At 43.6% G+C, this 23,877-nt stretch overlaps 1 protein-coding gene across 1 annotated transcript in view; it reads right to left on the minus strand.

Moving 5' to 3' along the window:
- Window positions 1-16,579: 16,579 nt before the first annotated feature.
- Window positions 16,580-23,877, minus strand: part of SUCLG2 (succinate-CoA ligase GDP-forming subunit beta) — a 297,736-nt gene continuing 290,438 nt past the window's right edge. Inside the window, exon 11 of the mRNA XM_040359196.1 lies at window positions 16,580-18,082. Within this exon, the coding sequence (XP_040215130.1) occupies window positions 17,967-18,082 (116 nt within the window). The 3' untranslated portion in view covers window positions 16,580-17,966. The remainder of the gene's footprint in view (window positions 18,083-23,877) is intronic.

Genomic DNA, 23,877 nt, shown 5'->3' on the forward strand with positions numbered 1-23,877 from the left:
AGCCCGATCTCGATCCAGCGATGTGCACAAGACCTGAGGATCTCCCGGGGATCTCTCTCCTGATTGGCTAAGATTCAGGAGCCATTGGCTCCCGCTGCTGTTAATCACAGCCAGTAATGCGGAAGCATCTGCATCTGCTTTAACCACTTCAGCCCCGGACCATATTGCTGGTCAAAGACCAGGCCACTTTTTGCGATTTGGCACTGCGTCGCTTTAACTGACAATTGCGCGGTCGTGCGACGTGATACCCAAACAAAATTGGCGTCCTTTTTCCCCACAAATAGAGCTTTCTTTTGGAGGTATTTGATCACCTCTGCGATTTTTAGTTTTTGCGCTATAAACAAAAATAGAGCGACAATTTTGAAAAAAAATCATATTTGTAACTTTTTGCTATAATAAATATCTCCCAAATATATATATAAAAAATGTTTTTTCCTCAGTTTAGGCCGATACGTATTCTTCTACATATTTTTCGTAAAAAAAAAATCGCAATAAGCGTTTATTGATTGGTTTGCGCAAAAGTTATAGCGTTTACAAAGTAGGGGGTATTTTTATGGCATTTTTATTAATATTTTTTTTTTTACTAGTAATGGCGGCGATCAGCGATTTTTATCGGTACTGCGACATTATGGCGGACACTTTTGACAAATTTTTGGGACCATTGGCATTTTTATAGCGATCAGTGCTATAAAAATGCATTGATTACTATAAAAATGACACTGGCAGGGAAGGGGTTAACACTAGGGGGTGGGGAAGGGGTTAAGTATGTTCCCTGGGTGTGTTCTAACTGAAGGGGGGTGGGACTGACTTGGGGAAATGACTGATCGCTGTTCATACATTGTATGAACAGACAATCAGGCATTTCTCTCCCTGACAAGACCAGGAGCTGTGTGTTTACACACACAGCTCCCGGTCCCCGCTCTGTAACGAGCAAACGCGGGTGCCCAGCGGTGATCGCGCCCGCCGGGGACGCGCGTCGGCGTCAGGGGTGAGCGGGGGTGCGCGCCCCTATTGGCTGCTCGACGAGATGACATATAGCTACGTGATCTCGCCCAGCAGAGCCGACCTGCTGCCGTAGAACTGTGGTGGCTGGTCGGCAACCAGTTAAAGACCAACTCCACTTATATATGCTTTAAAGAGTAATTCCACCTTCGTGGGGAAAAAAATGCAAATAAAGAAAAAATAATATACCATATACAATTGTGACACAAGCCATATTGTAATTGAATGTTTTTAAAAACTACCTTTACTTTTCAATCTGCAGCTCTGTAATTTTTCGAAAATGAAATGCACTATGACTACCTGGAGGTGTTCCGTACACAGAATGTATAGAGAACTCCCCTCAGAAACATTGGGCCAAATCCTCAAAAGAGATACGACGGCGTATCTACTGTTACACCGTCGTATCCCTGTTTCTAACTATGGAACTGATCCACAGAATCAGTTTCCAATGTCGAAATGCCGCCTCGGGTATGCAAATTAGCACTTACCACAAAGCTTTTCAGCTTTGTTTTTTCTCCGTAAGTTTTAGTTTGCAAACGCAAAATTAGGGCTGCTTTTACAAAGTGTAAAGTTAGTACACCATGTAAAAGCAGACCCTTCTGTCCAGCGACGCAATTTTTTTTTTTTTTTTTTTAATTTTTTTTTCCCGCCGTATCTTTTTTTTTCCCTGACACAACTTTATTGACCCGTCGCGATCCACAAAGCTCGGCGTAACGTAATTTCGCGCTATGCACGTCGGGAAAATGACGTCACGAGCATGCGCAGTACCTCATTTAAATGGGAATCGCCCCCATTTGAAGAGGAACGCCTTGCGCCCGCGGAATTTAAGTTACACCGCTGCAAATTCCAAGGTAAGTGCTTTGTGGATCGGGCACTAACTTGGGAAATTTGCGGCGGTGTAACTTAAATGGAAAAAGTTAAGTTACGCCGCCTGGCTGAGGATTTGGCCCTTAATTTCCTGCTTGTGTGATTGGCTCACCAATTTTCCCAGAAGTCTGCACTAAGATACAAATCAGATTTTTGGCATCCTCTGGAACAAATATTTCATTTTTGGTGAGATACTTTCAATAGAAAATCACGTCTAAAGGGATGCAGGCACAGCAGCTTTCCTCATGAGTGCCCTGTAGGTGCAGCAGCCAGTTGATCATTTTGAAATCACTCCCATTAGACTCACTTTCCCACATGGACACAGACAGACACACAGGGATTTCTTCTGAATAATAAAAGGTAGGAATCTGCAACAAAGTTTTTTTTAAATCCTTGTAATGTACATAGATCACCCAGAGGGGAATATTGCTTTCTCAACAAAAGTGGAGTTACTCTTTAAACAAGCCCATTTATTTTGGACTAAGTTGCAGTGCAGCGTAACACATGCAAAACTGCAATTGTAATACAATGCAGGCAATGCAAAAAGTGTTGTGGTGGGCTGTAGCACAGGTGTGTTGGCAGCTACTGCATTGAGGTACAGTACCATGCTTTATTGTGTGTTCTAGTAGCTAGCAATAAAACACAAATTTTATGGCAACATATACAGTAGCTCACAAAAGTGAGTACACCCCTCACATTTTTGTAAATATTTTATTATTCCTTTGGTTTCATGGTTTTTCCATGGTTCCCTCAATGAACTGTAGATCTCCAGTGGCGACAGCACTCATGCAGGCCCAGACCATGACACTCCCACCACCATGTTTGACTGTAGCCAAGACAACCTCGTCTTTGTCCTCCTCACTTGGTTGCCGCCACACACGCTTGACACCATCTGAACCAAATAAGTTTATCTTGGTCTCATCAGACCACAGGACATGATTCCAGTAATCCATGTCCTTAGTCTGCTTGTCTTCGGCAAACTGTTTGCGGGATTTCTTGGGCATGATCTTTAGAAGAGGTTTCCTCCTGGGACGGCAGCCATGCAGACCAATTTGATGCAGCGTGCGACGTATGGTCTGAGCACTGACAGGCTGACCCCCCACCCCTTCAACCTCTGTAGCAATGCTGGCAGCAATCATACGTCTATTTCCAAAAAGACAGCCTCTGTATATGACGCTGAGCACGTACACTTAACGTCTTTGGTGGACCATGGCGAGGCCTGTTCTGGAACCTGTCCTGTTAGACCGCTGCATGGTCTTGGCCACCGTGCTGCAGCTCAGTTTCAGGGTCTTGGCAATCTTCTTATAGCCTAGGCCATCTTTATGTAGAGAACAATTATTTTTTCAGATCCTCAGAGAGTTCTTTGCCAGAAGGTGCCATGTTGAACTTCCAGTGACCAGTATGAGAGAGTGAGAGCGATAACACCAAATTTAACACACCTGCTCGCCATTCACACCTGAGACCTTGTAACACTAACGAGTCACATGACACCGGGGAGGGAAAATGGCTAATTGGGCCCAGTTTGGACATTTTCACTTAGGGGTGTGCTCACTTCTGTTGCCAGCAGTTTAGACATGAATGGCTGTGTGTTGAGTTATTTTGGGGGACAGCGAATTGACACTGTTATACAAGCTGTACACTCACTACTTTACATTGTAGCAACGTGTAATTTCTTCAGTGTTGTCACGTGAAAAGATATAATAAAATAGTTACACAAATGTGAGGGGTGTACTCACTTTTGTGAGATACTGTAAACGTGAGAGGGGGCCTTTAAGGGTGCTTCCAGTTGGATTTCGTCACAGAGCAGAATCCCAATTAATGGAATTGTATTAAGTTATTACTTACAGAGTCAGCAGCTGTGCTCATTCACACTCCTCCCACAGCACCCTCTGCATGTCCGCGATATGGCGGCTCCATCTGCTGCGTCAGGTTTTCACGTTGTGTTGTGTACAGAAGCAGGATCTGTACTTGTCATCTCAGTAGTTTTTTTTGGTTGTCGGTGACCTTTCTCAGTAAAATAGCAAAACAATAAACAATCTTCAAAACAAAGCTCAGATAACAATAGATTGGGGCGTATTTAGCACCAACAAAGATGGGAAAATGCGTCATTAACACGTAAGAAAAAAAATGTGATGTGAAGAGAGATATATTTTGCCACAAAATTACTTTCTGATTTTTTTATTTTTAGAAGGTGCATTTTTGGAGATTATATTTAAGGTCATCAGGTTTATTTTATTTATAGACCTTTGGATTTTTTTTTGTCCTTATTTGTGTTTTGATTGTTATTTGTGCGCTGTCACTTTTAACCCTTTTCACTGTCCCTTTGGTGTGGAATAAAACAAATAATAATAATGAGGCTAATTAGAGCCTGTTTTTCGGTATGAAAATAGGTCCAGAATGGTTTAAAGTAGTTTCTGTAATCCTGAAAATTAATTTAAAGCCCTTTGCACTATTCAATATCACCTTCCCTTCGCCTTTCCTTATTGACTCCAATACATTTTGTATTAATGTCAAAATGTTATCAAAATCTTTTAATTTTCTGCAAATGTATTGAATCAAGAGACTCAATTTAGTTCAACCCTAGTTGCGAGGAAGTCATCAGCATCTATGAATGTGAAGCAACTGTGCCATAGTCAGTGGCATATCTAGGGTATGGCAGCCATGGCAAGTGCCATTGGCACCATATGAAGGGGGAGCTGTTGAGGCACTTACCAGGGTCTGAGGGTTTCTTCTCCTGAGCATAGCAGGGTCTCCTTTTCAGCACCTTTGCTAATGGACAATGGCAGCGCTATCTCTGCTGCGTTCAGCCTCAGCCCTCCTCTGTTCTCCCAGGCTCTCCCATTCCATCTGGTCGGATTGGCAGCGCACAAAGAAGAAGGAGGAACATCAGTTTCTCCCTCTCCTCTGTGAAAACTGAGGCCTTAAGTGATGGAGATTTCATCACTTCCAGTATTGGTTCTGCATTTACCTGACCTTGGAGGGGGGCAAAGGAGGGATCAGGGGTCTAATAAACCCTAGATGTCTCCATAAAGAGGATATGTCACTACCCAAGGTATCACAAGGGGATGATAAATATCACTAGTTTTGTTAGCTGTTTTTTTTGTTAAGGTTATCTGAAAGATGGGTTTCAAATGTTTCGCCAGGGGCACAAGTTTCAGTGCTTGCCATAGGCGCTATTTTTACTAGATACGCCTCTGTATTGGACCACACCCAGCTATTGCTAAGGTGTGCTTTCTGTAAACCAAAAGAGGGCAACTCTACACGCACCTCGGATTTTCTGCATGTTCCCAGGATGGCAGTGTGCAAGGCCCTGGAACAACCCCCAGGAGGAAAAGATTTGAGTAGTACAGTTGTGGCCAAAATTTTTGAGAATGACACAAATATTAGTTTTCACAAAGTTTGCTGCTAAACTGCCATGTAGTGAAATATAAGTACACGCACTTCAGACGTTTCAAAGGCTTACATGACATTTTTGCAGTATTGGCCCTTCTTTTTCAGGACCTCTGCAATTCGACTGGGCATGCTCTCAATCAACTTCTGGGCCAATTCCTGACTGATAGCAACCCATTCTTTCATAATCACTTCTTGGAGTTTGTCAGAATTAGTGGGTTTTTGTTTGTCCACCCGCCTCTTGAGGATTGACCACAAGTTCTCAATGGGATTAAGATCTGGGGAGTTTCCAGGCCATGAACCCAAAATGTCAACGTTTTGGTCCCCGAGCCACTTAGTTATCACTTTTGCCTTATGGCACGGTGCTCCATCGTGCTGGAAAATGCATTGTTCTTCACCAAACTGTTGTTGGATTGTTGGAAGAAGTTGCTGTTGGAGGGTGTTTTGGTACCATTCTTTATTCATGGCTGTGTTTTTGGGAAAAATTGTGAGTGAGCCCCCCACTCCCTTGGATGAGAAGCAACCCCACACATGAATGGTCTCAGGATGCTTTACTGTTGGCATGACACAGGACTGATGGTAGCGCTCACCTTTTCTTCTCCGGACAAGCCTTTTTCCTGATGCCCCAAACAATCGGAAAGAGGCTTCATCGGAGAATATGACTTTGCCCCAGTCCTCAGCAATCCATTCACCATATTTTCTGCAGAAGATCAATCTGTCCCTGATGTTTTTTTTGGAGAGAAGTGGCTTCTTTGCTGCCCTTCTTGACACCAGGCCATCTTCCAAAAGTCTTCTCCTCGCTGTGCGTGCAGATGCGCTCACACCTGCCTGCTGCCATTCCTGAGCAAGCTCTGCACTGGTGGCACTCCGATCCCGCAGCTGAATCCTCTTTAGGAGACGGTCCTGGCACATGTTGGACTTTCTTGGGCACACTGAAGCATTCTTCTCAAATGCAGTGGAATTTTTTTTTATGGGATTAAGTTAATTCTCATGGCAAAGAGGAACTTTGCAATTAATTGCAATTCGTCTGATCACTCTTCATAACATTCTGGAGTACTGTATTTATCGGCGTATACCGCGCACTATTTTGCCCTGATTTACCCACAAAATCGTGGGTGCGCGATATACGCCGATACCCGCTTTCCTGCCACGAGTTTGAATACTGCGCCGGCATATACCGAGCGCAGTACACTCGTGAATCTTCGGGCAGTCTCGGCGCCTCTCGCACTGACGTCCTGTACGTACAGGACGTCAGCGCGACAGTTGCCGAGCCTGCCCGAAGATTCACGAGTGTACTGCGCTCGGTATATGCCGGCGCAGTATTCAAACTCGTGGCGGGAAGGACGCGAGGACGCCGCAGAAGGACGCCGGACCTGCCGAAGAGCACACCGGACCCACCGCAGAAGGATGCCGGACCCGCCGCAGAAGGACGCCGGACCCACCGAAGAGGACACCCGAAGCCGCAGAAGGACGCCGGACCCGACGAGGCCGCCGATGGACGCCGCACAAGACACCAAAACCGTAAGTACAAAAAAACTAAAAAACTTTTTTTCCACAGGATTGGGGGCCACTTTAGGGGTGCGCGGTATACGCGGGAGCGCGTTATACCGCGATAAATACGGTATATGCAATTTCCCATCTCAAAAACTGAGGCAGCAGACTTTGTGAAAATTAGTATTTGTGTCATTCTCAAAACTTTTGGCCATGGCTGTACACTCTTATCTTAAACAAGTCCAATGGTTTGCATCAGCGCAATGATTGTTGTTTCCATAGTCAGTACATAAGTTTTCTTTAAGGATTATGGTGGCCTCAGCAAACAATCATTTAGAAGTGTAGACATCCTTTAAGATTACACAACATCACAATGCCTTTAAATAGACCTCTGCAACAATCTACTGCACTGTCGAAGCCCCAAAGGTGTCCACAATAAAACAAATCTAATATAAAGTGGAATTTCTGAAGACTTTCTGCTACATTTATTAACTGACATGTATTATTGATAGTCAGGCCTCATCCATATTTAATATCTCACAACTAAAGTCATATAGGGAAGAGCAGGAGCTGCTTATTTAAAAGCATTGTAAACAATTTAGATTTTACGGCTTTGTTACTGCACACCTTCCACATCACTGAAAGACAGAGAAAGAGGAAAGGCAGGAGGAATAGGCTTCCTGAAATGTCTCAAAGGCAGCCATTTTGTTATGTGAGGGACGAGCAGTTTGGGCAATCCAGCCATTTGACCTTTAACCACGCATGCACTTTTACATCGGCAGAATGGCAGGGACAGGAAAATGGGCGTACAGGTACGTCCCTGTAAATTTGCTGTGTTGTGGGTGCGCATGCGCCCCTGCAGCGAGATCCGTGACTGTGCCACCGGTGTCACAGAGCATCAGAAGGGGGGGGGTGCCTGTGTAAACAAGGCATCTCCCTGTTCTGCCTAGTGACAGGACACTGATCGTCTGCTCCCTCTCATTGGGAGCAGCGATCACTGTCGTGTCGCAGTAAGCCCAGCCCCCACACAGTTGGAATCACTCCCTAGGACACGCTTAACCCCTTCCTAGCCCCCCTAGTGGTTAACCCCTTCCCTGCCAGTCACATTTATACAGTAATCAGTGCATTTTCAGGACACTGATAGTCTGTTCCCTCTCATTGGGAGCAGCGATCACTGTCGTGTCACAGTAAGCTCAGCCCCCACACAGTTAGAATCACTCCCTAGGACACACTTAACGCCTTCCTAGCCCCCTAGTGGTTAACCCCTTCCCTGCCAGTCACATTTATACAGTAATCCGTGCATTTTCATAGCACTGATCGCTGTATAAATGTGAATGGTCCCAAAATAGCGTCAAAAGTGTCCGATGTGTCCACAATAATGTCACAGTCACGATAAAAATCACTGATCGCCGCCATTACTAGTTAAAAAAAAAAATGGTTAATAAAAATGCCATAAAACTATCTCCTATTTTGTAGACGCTATAACTTTTGCGCAAACCAATCAATAAACACTTATTGCAATTTTTTTACCAAAAATATGTAGAAGAATACGTATCGGCCTAAACTGAGGAAAAAAATATTTTTTTTATATATTTTGTGGGGATATTTATTATAGCAAAGAGTAAAAAATATTGATTTTTTTTTCCAAAATTGACGCTGAATTTTTTTCTATAGCACGTAGATATGGCACGGCTTTTTGTTTATGTCATTTGTGTATCGCACGCCAGCTGCTGCCTATAGTGTGTGTTTTAGTGTTATTATTAGCGCAGTTTTTTTGTTTTTCCTTAGATATGTAGATATGTTTGGGAGCCACATCGCATGACTGCGCAATTGTCAGTTAAAGCGACGCAGTACTGAATCGCAAAAAGTGGCCTGGTCATTTGGCAGCCAAATCCTCCGGGGCTGAAGTGGTTAATATGATCATAATTTAAAAAGATATGAACCCTAATAATGAACTTCTTGTATTTGCTCTCTTTCTGTTAAAAATACAATTGAAAGCATTTAGTTACATATGTTTAATAAGTGCAAGAAAACGTTAGATTTTTTCAGACGTTCAGGGCCGTTCTGTGTCTTCTGCACATCTCCTGTGTCATCTCAAAGAGACCTCCTTGTTCTTATTTTGGACTACAGAATAATTAGCCTTTATGTTGTAGAGATCTGAGAGTGGGAAGGGTTTAGTAGTTGGTAAAAGAAAGCTAGGCAGGACCAAAAAGACTAAATAAGGAAACCAATGCTGCAATATGTTACAATTTTGATTTTAGGTATACAACCCATACCCTATACCAGGGGTCTCCAAACTGCGGCCTGAGGGCCGGATGTGGCCCTTTGCTAGCCTTCATCCGGCCCTTGGGGCAGTAATGCTCCCAACGATATGAGGCACTATTCCTCATAATGACACCAACAATGCGGCACTATTTCTTCCACTAATAGCAATGATGGAGCACTATTCCTCCTCCTACTGCCCACTAACACTGGGGCTGTGTTTATTCTCACTGATGCTCGGCCCTTGGGGCATTTTCTACCCCCACTGGTCAAAATACGGCCCCCCTGAAGTCTGAAAGACAAAAAACTGGCCCTTTGCTTGAAAAGTATGGAGACCCCTGCCCTATACCATGTGTGCTCAATCCGTGGGCCCTTCAGTTGTTTCAGAACCAATAGGCATTGCGAGGCTTATGCCGGGTAAACACAATCGTAATTTCCTGTGGAATAAAATCCGATGGAATTTTCCGATGAAGCTGACTTCCATCAGTCTTGCATACACACTGTCAGACCAAATTACGACCGTCCAAAACGCGGTGACGTAAAACACTACGACGAGCCGAGAAAAAATGAAGTTCAATGCTTCCGAGCATGCGTTGACTTGATTCTGAGCATGCGTGGGTTTTTTCTCCATCGGAGTTGCACACAGACGATTGGAATTTCCGATCGTTTTTTTTTTCCATCGGAAAAAAATAAAACATGTTCTATTTCTAAACACCGATGGCAACCACACACGATCAGGATTTCTGATGAAAAAAGTCCATCAGACTTTTTTCATCGGAAATACCGATCGTGTGTACGCGGTATTACAGTGACAAGCATGACTACCATAGGCATGATGGGAATTGTAGGCATGATGGGAATTGTAGTTATGCAACAGCTGGAGGGGTTGAGCACCCACGCTCTATAACATGGGTAGGCAACCTGTGGCACTCCAGATAATGTGGAACTACATTTCCCATGAGGCATTGCAAGGTTAGCAGTTACAATATCTCCCAGAGGCATGGTGGTGTTGGCAGTTTGGCCGTTACAATTGTAGTTCTGACTGCAACAGCTGGAGTGCCACAGGTTGCCTACCCCTGCTCTATAAGGCCTCGTACACACGATCGGTTAACCAGAGGACAACGGTCTGATGGACCGTTTTCATCGATCAAAACCGATCGTGTGTGGGCCCCATAGGTTATTTAACCATCGGTTTAAAAAAAGCCAACTTGCTTTAAATTTAACCGATGGATTCCTAACCGATAGGTCAAAACCGATCGTTAGTAGGCACGACCATCGGTTAAAAATCCACGCATGCTCAGAATCAAGTCGATGCATGCGTGGAAGCATTGAACTTAATTTTTTTCAGCACGTCGTTGTGTTTACGTCACCGCATTCTGACACAATTGGTTATTTAACCGATGGTGTGTAGGTGCGACGGACCATCAGTCAGCTTCATCGGTTAACCGATGACAACGGTCCTTCAGACCGTTCTCATCGGATGGACCGATCGTGTGTACGAGGCTTTGGTTCAAGATTTGTGTGGCGTTATACAAAGTGCCAACTGACATCTGCGATCCATCTGAATGACTTCAACCTTGTGACTATTATAACGATCTGCAGATCGCCGTATCTTGAGCATCCTGCGAGATTCCTCTCTATGAAGCAATGGGTACCATTTTTTTTTTTTTTTTATTGCAAATATTCAATTTCAAGAACCCAAGTCAAGAGCAGCAAACATCACCAAGACAGAAAAATAGTGAGATGTGATCCATTTTTCATGAGTTTCTGCTCTAAAATATTTACTCGCTGTGTTGAAGAGTTACCCCAAACAACAAGAGGAAAGAGTCTACATGTAGAATGTTCACATGCAACAGAATGTTTTATGATTCTCATTTACGTTCCTTATGAAAGGCACAAGTCTGATAATGGCCTGTTTATATGAACTTCATAAAACGTGTACCGCTGAGGATTTATTTTCAGAAACACATAGTAAGGAAATAATTTGTGTCTCCTTTATCAAGCCCTGTATTTCCTGACGAGATTCTTGGCAAGAATCTCTTGCATAGACACTCCATTCAAAAGAATGCGCTCGTCGAGATTTTAGGCAGTTTTCTTGACGAGACACCTGAAAGCCTCGTACACACGCACGGTATACTCGGCAAGAAAGCTCTGCCAAGTTCACCACCAACGCTCCTTCGCACAAAATTCCACGGATTTGTCCGTTGGAAATCCGATCGTGTGTACGAGGCTAAACACTGAAAACTTGGCGGAAAAAAAACTAGTAAAGCCCTGTGTACACATGGCTGGGAATCCCGTCAGGAAAAAAAACGTTGTTTTTCCTGACGGGATTCCTGGCAAGCTTGCCTTGCAAAGCCGTGTATACAGACGGCCACTCAAAAGAACCGCCAAGAACTCGGTGACGTCATCGACTACGACAAGCTGGTGTCTTGTCACATTGGATGCCGTCTCCGCCATCTTGCTACACCCCACACTAACCTTGTATGCTACCGCGCATGCATCGAAGTGTTATCGAGCATGCGTGTTTTTTCACCGCATACAGACGACCGGTTTTCTCAGGAGGAAACACTCTAGCCTTGTACACACAAGCGTTTTTTCCCGGCAGGAAAACTGCCAGGAGAGCATTTGGCCGGGAATCCCGGCCGTGTGTATGCTCCCTAGCAGTTTTCCCGTCAGGAAAACAGCCGGAAATCCAGACGGGAAAATAGAGAACCCTGCTCTCTATTTTCTCGTCGTGTTTCCTGCCGTGTCGTCTGTATGCGGTGAAAAGCTGTGCATGCTCAATAACACTTCGACGCATGCGAGGTAGCATACAAGGTGTGGGGTGCAGCAAGATGGCGGCGACGGCATTGAATGTGACGAGACCCCAGCTCGTCATAGTCGATACCGTCACCGCGTTTATGCCATTCAAAATAACGGCGGTTCTTTTGAGTGGCCGTCTGTATACATGGCTTTGCAAGGCAAGCTTGCCAGGAATCCCGTCAGGAAAACCACAGTTTTTTTTCCGGACGGGATTTCCGGCCGTGTGTACAGGGCTTCTGCCGGGAAACCCAACGAGAAAATAGAGAGCAGGGTTCTCTATTTTCCCTTTGGGATTCCCGTCTGTTTTCCTGATGGGAAAACTGCTAAGGAGCATACACACGGCCGGGATTCCCGGCCAAAAGCTCTACTGACAGTTTTCCTGCCAGGAAAACCGGTCATGTGTACAAGGCTTGACGCTCCTTTATTGTGCAATCACAGACTGGGGGGGCAGGTCATTGACCAAGCTGTTCTGATTTATGGCAGTGAAGAAAAGTGAGGTCACCAAGTCAGCTATGCTGTCGCAAGACCTGCTTAAAGTGGAGGTTCACCCGGAAATGTTAATTTTTAACATTAGATCCATGCTCATTTTGTCAAGGGGAATCGGGTAGTTTTTTTAAAAACGAAGCAGTACTTACCGTTTTAGAGAGCGATCTTCTCCGCCGCTTCCGGGTATGGGCTGCAGGACTGGGCGTTCCTATTTGATTGACAGTCTTCCGACAGGCTTCCGACGGTCGCATCTATCTCGTCACGATTTTCCAAAAGTAGCCGAACGTCGGTGCGCAGGCGCTGTATAGAGCCGCACTGACATTCGGCTTCTTTCGGCTACTCGTGACACGATGTATGCGACCGTCGGAAGCCTGTCAATCAAGTAGGAACGCCCAGTCCCGAAGACCATACCCGGAAGCGGCGGAGAAGATCGCTCTCTAAAACGGTAAGTACAGCTTCGGATTTTAAAAAAACTACCCGATTCCCCTTGACAAAATGAGCATCAATCTAATCTTAAAAAAACAATTTCAGGTGAACTCCCGCTTTAAGAAAATTGCATATGTTTGAGAGTTTTTTTTTTCTTTTAACACGGTGTATTTACATTTTTTTTTAACTGTTTGTCTGAATTTCGGCTTCAAGATGTCACCTAGCATTTGATTTCAGCACTGACAGCACGGATCTTGTTGCATTATCTTTCGTTGTAACCCACATGATATAAAACTTGGGCACTTGATCTTCCTAAACCCATTTTCCCAGTGTAACGTACAGGTAATTAATCATCCTGTCATCTCCCTGCTAACCATCTATTTTTGCCCACACAGAAAAAACAAAAGCAGTTTTCTGGCTTATACAGTTCTACGGCATAAATAACCTTGCGTCTCTCTTCCCAGAAAAGCAAGCTTTATTTCATTTCCCAGCCAGCCTGGATCTGCATTCAGACGCTCACAACATTTCCTTATGAAAAGCAACAATTGACAGCTCCACAAACCCCCCACGATTTTTTGATTGGTTTGCGCAAAAGTTATAGCGTCTACAAAATAGGGCATAGTTTTATAGCATTTTTATTAATATTTTTTTAATAGTAATGGCGGCGATCAGCGATTTTTATCGGTACTGTGACCTAATGGCAGACACTTTTGACCCATTTTTGGGACCATTGGCATTTTTATAGCGATCAGTGCTATAAAAATGCATTGATTACTATAAAAATGCCACTGGCAGGGAAGGGGTTAACGCTAGGGGGCAAGGAAGGGGTTAAGAATGTTCCCTGGGTGTGTTCTAACTGAAGGGGGGGTGGGACTGGCTAGGGGAAATGACTGATCGCTGTTCATACATTGTATGAACAGATGGTCAGGCATTTCTCCCCCTGACAGGACCGGGAGCTGTGTGTTTACACACACAGCTCCCGGTTCTCGCCCTGTAACGAGCGATCGCGGGTGCCCGGTGGTGATCGCGCCCGCCGGGCAGACGCGTCGGGACCGGGAGCGAGCGGGGTTGGCTATTGGCTGATTCTATTGGCAGCCAAGCCGACCTGCCGCCGAAAAACTGCGGCGGCTGGTCAGCAAGCGGTTAAAGAGGAACAAGAGCGCGGACTTTTCTATTCCCATGCCCATTAGTGTGTAATATATATATCACTTTCAATATATTAAATTATTCCTGTCTAACAGTTTAATAATTTTCTCAGGTCCTCTTTCTCATGTCCTCTTGCTGTTTCTTCTTGATTAGAAGTATTAGTGTCCGATTTGTCTGCCACAATGTTACAGTCCCGCTATAAGCTGCTGATCGCCGCCATTAATAGTAACAAAAAAATTCCATAAAAATATCTCAGTTTGTTGACGCCATAACTTTTGCGCAAACCAATCAATATACGCTTATTGGGATTTTTTTACCAAAAATATGTAGCAGAATACATATTGGCCTAAACTGATGAATAAAATTAATTTTTTTTATTTTTTTTTATTATATGTGTTCTATAGCAGAATGTAAATTTTTTTTTTTTTTCTCTGTCTTTTTTGTTGTAGAGAAAAAAATAAAAACTGCTGAGGTGATCAAATACCACCAAAAGAAAGCTCTATTTGTGGGAAAGAAAGGACATAAATTATATTTGTGTACAGCGTCGCAGGACTACGCAATTGTCAGTTAAAGTACAGTAGGTGCCGCCGATTTTGTGTCAATCTTGCCTATGCCTCTCGCCCATCGCGGGAGCCAGCGCCGAGCTATGTCGCTCCTCCCGCTCGCCATGGATTCCTATGGATGCGCGGCATCTCATGGGGGCAGCGAGTGCGAGAAGCACAGCCTCCAGCGGCGATATCCAGCGTGATCCCATTGCGCTGGATATACAAAATCGGAGGCACCTACTGTAACGCAGTGCCGTATCGCAAAAAAATGGCCTGATCATGAAGGGGGTAAACCTTCTGGCGCTGAAGTGGATTAAAAAACAAGCCTTCACTGATCTCTGTAGCTGCATGTACTATAAATGAATTAATCCCCACAGATCACATTAAAGACTGATGTTTGTTTACAATAGAGGACCGGCAGGCTACCAAAGAAAAAGTGGAAAGGAGCTTCATTTTCAGTGTCTCGTGGAATATGAACATTCATTTCTCCTTAGTGTCTATAGCTACAGAGATGAATGAGGCCCTGCTTTAAAGTGTTTTTGTTGCTTGTTTTGAAAATGTTAATACTTTAGTGTGAAAAATCTGTGTACAGGTTCACTTTGAATCGACATGTTCTACGTTTTTAATATAATTAATATGAAGATTTGTAGATTAAAGTACAACTAAAGGAAACACTTTTTAAAATTAGTTTTGGATAGAGTGCAAAGGTATTCGAACGTTTGTCCGTTTTTATTGCCATCGATACCCCCATTAGGGAGATTCACCCTCTACATTGGTCCTGTTTACCATTATCATTGAAAGTAAAAGAAAATCACACATTTTGGGTTGTCCCCAGAAAAGTAATAGAGGGGAAATCTTCCAATAAAAACACTAGTTCTGGTGACCTGGGGGGCCCCAATAAATTGTCTTATTTGCAGGACTTGCCTCTTACTTCCCGTTTGTCTATGGGACACGACATGAAGGGAAATCTCTGCGATGGGACACAGATGTTTTTTTTGTCTATAGTTATACTTTAAGAGCTCATTTGCACAGGTGCAGGTGTGGCTATACACATCCCTGGATGCAGTCTGAGTCCAGATGCCTACATTCCTAGCCTGTATGCATGTATATGCTTGGATTGGCATCCAGCCGCATCCTGAGAGTTTTTTCGTATGGGAGACTGTACTGTACGCAACCCATGTAATTCCTGGGAGGAGAACTAGAGGCACATTTTAAGATGTAAGGATGCCATGTGAATGAGCCTCACAATACCATCAGAACCCATGTGAGGGGGTTAGAGCCCCTGTCAGTTTTTTTGTTGCCATTTCTATCCCAGCTCAAGGTCAGTCACAATGACTGGAAGTGAGGAAGGTGGAGTCCAGGGTTGGCTTTAACTTTTCATTTCTATCCTGAAGCATAAAGTAAATGCTGAGCGTTCCAACCCTACTTAAAACAATAAAAAAAAAAAAATGTAAACACTTTATAACATGCATATGTAAATCCTTTCCTTCTTTCTGTCTGCTAAAGATTCAGAATCATAATTATTAATTAGGCCCCCAGATACTGACACATAAGGGGAGATTTACTTAAACTGGAGTGTGCAAAATCTGGTGCATAGAAACCAATTAGCTTCCAAATTTTACTGTCAAAGCAAAACTGAACAAGCTGAAGTTAGACGTTGATTGGTTACCATGCAATGCTACACCAGATTCTAGGTGCTCTAGTTTAAGTAAATCTCCCCCATAATTACACACACAATAAAGACACAGATGAGCAAGTTTGGGGATGAGGAACTTGACTGGCCTGTACAGAGTCCTGATCTCAACCCGATAGAACACCTTTGGGATGAATTAGAGTGGAGACTGTGAGCCAGGCCTTCTCATCCAACATCAGTGCCTGACCCCACAAATGCTCTTCTGGAAGAATGGTCAAACATTCCCATAGACACACTCCTAAACCTTGTGGATAGACTTCTCAGAACAATTGAACCTGTTATAACTGCAAAGGGAGGTCCAACTCAATATTGAACCCTACGAAATAAGGCTGGAATGCCATTAAAGTCCATGTAAATGTAGGTGTCCCAATACTTTTGGAAATATAGTGTATTTAGGCACATAGTTAATCTGGTTGAAAAAAGAGACACACGTCCATCCAGTTCAATCTACAGAGAGACAGATCCAGAATAACAGAATCAAATCATTTATTATTTCAAGTATTTGTTAAATTGGCAAAAAATAGAGACAGTCAGGAAAGGACAATCCATTGTTTATACAAAACCCACAAAACTCCCTCAATCAGTTATGTCATATAGGGCACATATTGGACAATTACATTTTTTCACAATTATCTTGTTAACAATTGGAAAGGCAGGACAGATACAAAATAAAAATTTGTAAGCCTACATGATATAGCCAAAGTAGGCAAGTATTCAAAACACAGCTAGTTAGTTCAGTATTACAAACTGAGGCAATATCGCCTTTTGCTTCCACATTATGTCACCAGCAAAACAAAATGGCCAAAGGGCTGAAGATTTAAGTACACAGATGGGACACATTCTCAATGATATCGGCACACGGTATGGACGGCAGCACCACAGACAGGCAGATGATACACACTGAGGCTTGTATAGATAGATGGGCATTACACTCAGAATTGAGTCAAAAGTCAGAAGTTGCTTTGACTTCGGTTGGAGTTGCTTGGTTTGGCATTTCAGCCGCATTGAACTGCTCCAAATTGTTTTAGCATATCAAGTTAAGAAGCAAACAAAAGCCCATGTGCCCGAGTCCCAATGGTGAAAAGAATACGGGCCTCATATAAAGAGAGGACCTGAAAGAAAATGTCTGTGCTCTAAAAGTAACCAAATGGCAATATAGGGAAGATGGGGATATCTCCTCAAATGGGACAAAAAGATTTTTAACCCTTCTCAGCCACATCCAAAATGTATTTAAAAAAATGAGCTGGAGTTGGATTTTCTTTCCCCCAACAAATGCAGATTTTCCCTGTAAGGTCTGTGCTTTTGATAAGGAGGAAGGTGGCGAGAAGAAAGGATGATTTAGAAAACTGGACGGGGCTACACAAGAGCAAAAAATCAACTCAGTGAAAAGAGGAAGCTCCGAAATGAGCAGTTTTGGCAAAAGTTTGTTTAAACCGTTTATAACTTCAATCAAACTGATTCATGGATAACATGATCCAGTGCAGGTCAGAGGGGGACACTCAACAAAATTGTCCACGGGGGACACACAGCTTTAGAAATGAGGCCTACAGGCTCAGGATGAGACTCATCTTTTCTTTGAGGTATATAAAATAGTTTGTATGCAAACACTGATCTGACATTTCACAGTAAAACACTATAAATTGGAAAAATCTGATGATATAAAAAAATCAGTGACGGATTATGATTTGAGCAGCTCTTAGAAAATGATCACGATCTCCCATTTCCCCAAATAACATCATGTCATAGGTTCCCTGGCACCTCCACTGAACAGTCCCCTATTTTGCTCTGTGAAAATGATACATTCTGTGTTAGAGGCTTCCGTGTGTCCATTTTGTGTTTCTTCTTTGATGACATTTTTACTTTTTGCTTATGCTTGCAACGGCCTTCTTGGCGGCATCGTCCAGGTTTTCGGCAGAGGTGATTGGCAAGCCGCTCTCGTCCAGAATTCGCTTGGCCTCGTGGACGTTTGTTCCTGGGGAGAAATGAAAAAGATTCCTTGTTAACAATTAAAAGGACTTACAAATTTGTGCATGATCTGACAAATTAACCAAGAAGTAGACAATGGGGTAAAAAGAAATGGCAGTCAAAAAGGTAATGGATTGCCATTAAAAATTCAGATGAATTTTCATTTGCTGTTCCACTGTTATGCACTAGAGATGTAGTAGATTGGACATACAGTAAAACCTTGGATTGCGAGCATAATTTGCTCCAGAAACGAGGCACTTGTATATCAAAGCAAATTTTCCCATAAGAAATAATGAAAACGCAAATGATTCGTTCCACAACCATTTATTCATAGGTCCTTCAGTTTATAGTCCATATAAAAATATTATAGCAGTGCAATAAGTTGTGTAACCATAAAATGTCCATCCACAAATGGAAGTCTCCACAAGGGGATTAGAAGCAAAATCCAGCAGGAGCTACAGAGTATAAAAGAGAAGAGAGGCACCGCTAAGTGTAGCAATATGTTGCTAAATGTTGTACCTCCATCAAATGTAACCATATTCCTACACTTAGCGGTCCTTCTGTTCGGTTTTATACTCAGTTGTCTATATTGTAATTGTATAATTTTGCGCTGATTAGTTTTCTTTTTATATTTATACTCAGTTGTGACATGACGCTACTTGTATATCAAGACATCGCTTGTATATCAAGTCAAAATGTATTAAAATATTATGCTCGTCTTGCAAAACGCTCTCAAACCAAGTTACTCTCACACCAAGGTTTTACTAGACATGTCGTAGATTATACAAAGATGGCACAGAGACTTTGCCTCCCACTTTGTGCAGATGGTTACATTGATAACATTTCTTGTACATGGCTCTCTCTCAAGAACCGATTTGCATCCTGTTGGAAGTTTGCTTTAAATCTGTCAGTACATCATTTCTGTTGTAAAGATCTGATCTGCAAAGAGAAGTGAGACAAAATCCCTCCCGAGATGTGTGCAACCCTCTTGGCCAACTACAAGAAACGTCTTGCCTCTGATTGCCAACAAGAATTTTGCCACAAAGTACCAAGTCATGTTTTGCGAAGGGGTCAAATACTTATTTCACTCTTTAAAATGCAAATCAATTTACCGTATATACTCGAGTATAAGCCGAGTTTTTCAACACATTTTTTTGTGCTAAAAATGCCCCCCGCGGCTTATACTCGAGTCACCTTTTTGCGCCTGATCTCCTGGACTTTGGGGACTCGATACCGGCCGGCCATAGGTCCCCTGAATTTGGCACACATGGAGCCACACTCTTCCTCTACAAGTGTGCAAAGTTTGTTGTCTGGGGGACCTACGGCTGGGGAGCACCGATTTGTCAAAGCCGGGCACCCCTTCCATAGACTGCCATGTTAAACATCAGTCTAGGCATGGGCACAGTGAGGCATGGGCACAGTGAGGCATGGGCACAGTGAGGCATGGGCACAGTAAGGCATCCACATGGACACAGTGAGGCACACAGATGGACACCCTAGGCTTATACTCGCATCAATAAGTTTTCCTATTTTTTTGTGGAAAAATTAAGTGCCTCGGCTTATACTCGAGTATATACGGTATAACTTTTTTGAAATGCGTTTTTCTGGATAGTTTTGTTATTCTGTCTCTCAAAATAAACTTAAAATTATAAACTGATAATTTTTTTGTCGGTGGGCAAACTTACAAAATCTGCAGGGGATCAAATAATTATTTTCCCCAATGCAAGTTTTCTAAATTTTCATTAGAAAGTATCCAAATCGGATCCCCGTCGCTTCTAGGACGCGCTCGCTGGAATGTGCTTTTCCTATTCCAGCGAGTGCGAGATGTCGGCACCATGTCGCTGAGAATCAGCGCGATGCCGTCTTGCTGGCAACACATTCTCGGAGACAGGTACTGTAACTTTTCCTGAAGAAGATGTTTAGATTCACACACACGTAAGGACCATACCCTTTGATTATGCAATCTTTTCCAAAAGGGCAGCCATTCTAAACATTGACCCTTATTGATCACATAGTAATGCTTAGGACCTTAGACGCATTGCTAGCATTGAAGGGAACCTGGAGAAGCCTTTTCTCAAGGAAGCATTTCAGTCCTTCCATTAGTCTTTATAGACTCACCCCAGACAACACTCTCTGCTAACATTTGAATATAGACTCCCTTAAACATGATCCATTACTATTCTTCATGTGTCTGCATAATGTCTTCATAAATAAGTTATAAAATGAAAATGGAATGGTTACCCAATTTGTGCAGCACATTAAGAAGTACATGGCAATTAACAGCTAAGATTCTAGTTAAGCTGCTAATTTAATCAGTGGTAGCGCTCACACATATGGCTACAGAGGGCAACACAACACGCTATCCACATACATAAAGAACGCCAATTACCTTACTAGATGTGCTGGGAAAACCAGAGCTTTAAAATCATTTTAGAACTGTATTTTAGCATCTTACTAAACTACATCAAGATCTTGTGGACGTCTGGCCTTCTTTAAAGTGGATCTGAACTCAAAAAGTGAAGATTTTTGAAATGATAGGAAACATCTAGAATTATTAAGTGTGCTTAAAGCAGGGGTTCACCCGAAATTTTTTTTTTACCATTAGATTGAGGCTAATTGTGGGAAGCACAATCGGGTGTTTTTTTTTAAATCAATGCAGTGCATACTGTTTTAGAGATAGATGTTCTCCGCGGCTTCCGGGTATGATCTTCGGGACTGGGCGTTCCTATTTGATTGACAGCCTTCCGACCGTCGCATACAGCGTGTCAGGCGTTGCCGAAAGAAGCCGAACATCGGTGCGGCTCTATACGGCGCCTGCGCACCGACGTTCGGCTACTTTCGGCAACTCGTGACGCGCTGTATGCGACGGTCGGAAAGCCGGTCGGAAGCCTGTCAATCAAATAGGAACGCCCAGTCCCGCAGTCCATACCCGGAAGCCACGGAGAACATCCATTTCTAAAAATGTACTGCATTGATTACAAAAAAAAACACCCGATTGTGCTTCCCACAATTAGCCTCAATCTAATGTTTTTTTTGGATGAACCCCTGCTTTAAGCAGTACATCGACAATCGCACCTTTTACTTTGAACTCCCCCAAATGAATAGCAGTGTATTTCCCGTGCTTTCAGCCTCATAGCCGTATATCTGCAAGGCTGAGATCTTAGACACTGGTTCCTCTGTCTGCTGGCATCAGGAGATTTCGGAGTGACATTTGGTGATGTCTCTACTGTGCCGCTCACTGTTCTACTTGCTGGAGAGGAAGCTGTGCCTAAGCACCTGTAGTGCAAAAATCTCCCTGCTTCTGCTTCAATGTGTGGATCAGTGCTTCCTCCTCCTCTCCGGCTGCTTCTTGAATCTTCCTCCACCAGTCATCAGAAGGCAGCTCTGACATGTAGAAGCAATGTCCTGCTCCTCTACCATGGGAGCTGCACCCACACACACACAGAGGCAGTGCAGAACAAGCTCTGAGGCATAAGGTAGATAGTGCTGGAACCTACTGCTAAGCGTGTGTGATAGTCTTGTGTTTAGATTTAGGACTGGTTCACACTAGTGCAACTTCTGATGCGACTTGAGACGCACAGCATTGTATGACAAGGGAAATCGTTTTCAATGGTGTCTGTTCTATTCAATGTGTCTCAAAACGGTGGCATTTTGGAAAAAGTTCCTGCACTACTTTGGTGCGATTTACAGTGTGCAAAGTTGCATCAAAGTCACACCACATAATCGCACTGTTAATAATTATTATTCTTATTATACACGATTTATATAGCGCCAACAGTTTACGCAGCACTTTACAGTGTATAGGGGGGACAGCACATTTACTATACAGTTCAATACAGAAGGTACAGGAGGGCCCTGCTCCTAAAGCTTACATTCTAAAGGGAGGGGGTGGTTGTACAAAAGGTAATAGCTGCAGAGAATGATTTGATGGGGGTGGCTCGGGGACAGTTGTTAGGTGGGTGTGAGATTAATCACATCAAAGTCACACCGTAGTAATGTGAACTGAGCATTACGCCACCATTATGTTAATAAACCTAGTGGAGCATCCAACTGGTATGTAGGTAATTTTTGCAAGCCGAAGGGGTCATCGCCATAACCCTGGGTTGTGTAGGCAAAACTCTAATCTGAAGATTGGCATGCCACTCCATAAGGTTATGATCCAGAAGGAAGTTTATTGATTGTGTGTAGTAGCCAACGCATTTTGTTCACCCGGATCAGGTCTTAAAAATGTAGGATTGACAATCTAGAAATCCAGAGGCAAGTGGCGATTTAGCTGGTGTGTGTACACACTGCAACACGGCACTGTCCAGCTGCTGGTTCTTTTCAGCCCTGATGAAAGGGGCGAGTTTGGGACCCCGGAAACCGCTGGTTACTGTACCCAATACATTTCTTGCTGGATAATAACCTTATTGTGTGTGGTGCTTCAATCTCTAGATCAGATTTTGGGGTCGTTTTTACCAAAGAGCAAGGTGCAATTTTTACACTTCTAATCCCTAAATTATCCAAATGCTCCAATAAGAGAAAAAAAAAACACAAAGCTTGGAGCGGTTATAAAAATCTATCTGCTCTCGCTATTACATGGTGTCATATCTGTAGAAATAATGATGATTTATAGCAAACGTCATAATTACAGTGTAAACTGTGTGCGCACATTCTCCGAGGGATTAGCTGCTGTAATTTGAGCATTGTGTGAGGTAACGGGCTATAGAGGATCTTAGTGATGTGATGGCTCTGAACGGAGACAAATTGGTACAGCGAGGACATTAGTGTATTGTGGTTTATCCAGTATGGCAGTGCATGGGGTGATAATCCAGACATCGCTCCGCAGTCGGATACGGTAGTGCCTTAAAGTGGTACTAAAGGTTTTTTTTTTTAAATAACATATCATACTTACCTCCACTGTGCAGTTTGTTTTGCACAGAGTGGCCCCAATAGTCCTCTTCTGGGGTACCCCCGGCAGCTCTTGTGGCGGCTCCTCCCGGCAATAGATAACCCCCTCTGGGAAGCTCTCTCCCGAGGTGGTTACCTTGCGGGCGCACTCCCGCGTGATACACCCGGCGGCCATAGCCGCCAAGTGCATGAATCGCCCCTGCCACCCTGGTGGCCGCATCATTGGATTTGATTGACAGCAGCGGGAGCCAATGGCTGCGCTGTCATAAATCTATCCAATGAAAAGCTGACAGGCCGTGGGGAAAGCGACGTGGAATCGTGCCCATGGAAATTTGGGGCTCTGGTAAGTAAAACAGGGGCTGGGGGCAGACACAGCAAGGTGTTTTTTCATCTAAATGCATAGAATGCATTAAGGTGAAAAAAACACGAGGGTTTACAGCCCCTTTAAAGGGGTTGTAAACCCCTTTTTCTAACTTTATGCTACAGGTAAGCCTATATTAAGGCCTACCTGTAGCTACCCAGGATATCGCCTAAACCTGCACGGTTTAGGAGATATCCCCCTGTGTCTGCATTAGCCGAAGTCATCGGCACATGTGCACTGGGGCAAACTGAAGCAATGGCACCTATGTGCTGTTGCTCCAGTCCTTATGCCGTTAACAGCGGCTCTTGCGCACATGCGCTGGAGGGACGTCATTGCGGCTCTGGCCAATCACAGCGCCGAAGCCTCAAAATGCAAAATCCAAGACTTATTGAGACTTATCCAGGCAGGTCTTGTTTGGTTGTAATCTTCCTCTCAGGAACCGAGGGTGCTGGCATAAGTAAACACTAGAGTTTCTGTGAAACGCGTCAGCTGGCCTAGGTTCCGTCACTGTGACTTGTAGTGCCTGTTTCCAGTTTTTTACAATAAAGCTA

The sequence above is a fragment of the Rana temporaria genome, chromosome 7 (genome assembly GCF_905171775.1).
Source record: "Rana temporaria chromosome 7, aRanTem1.1, whole genome shotgun sequence".
NCBI classification, from domain to species: Eukaryota; Metazoa; Chordata; class Amphibia; order Anura; family Ranidae; genus Rana; species Rana temporaria.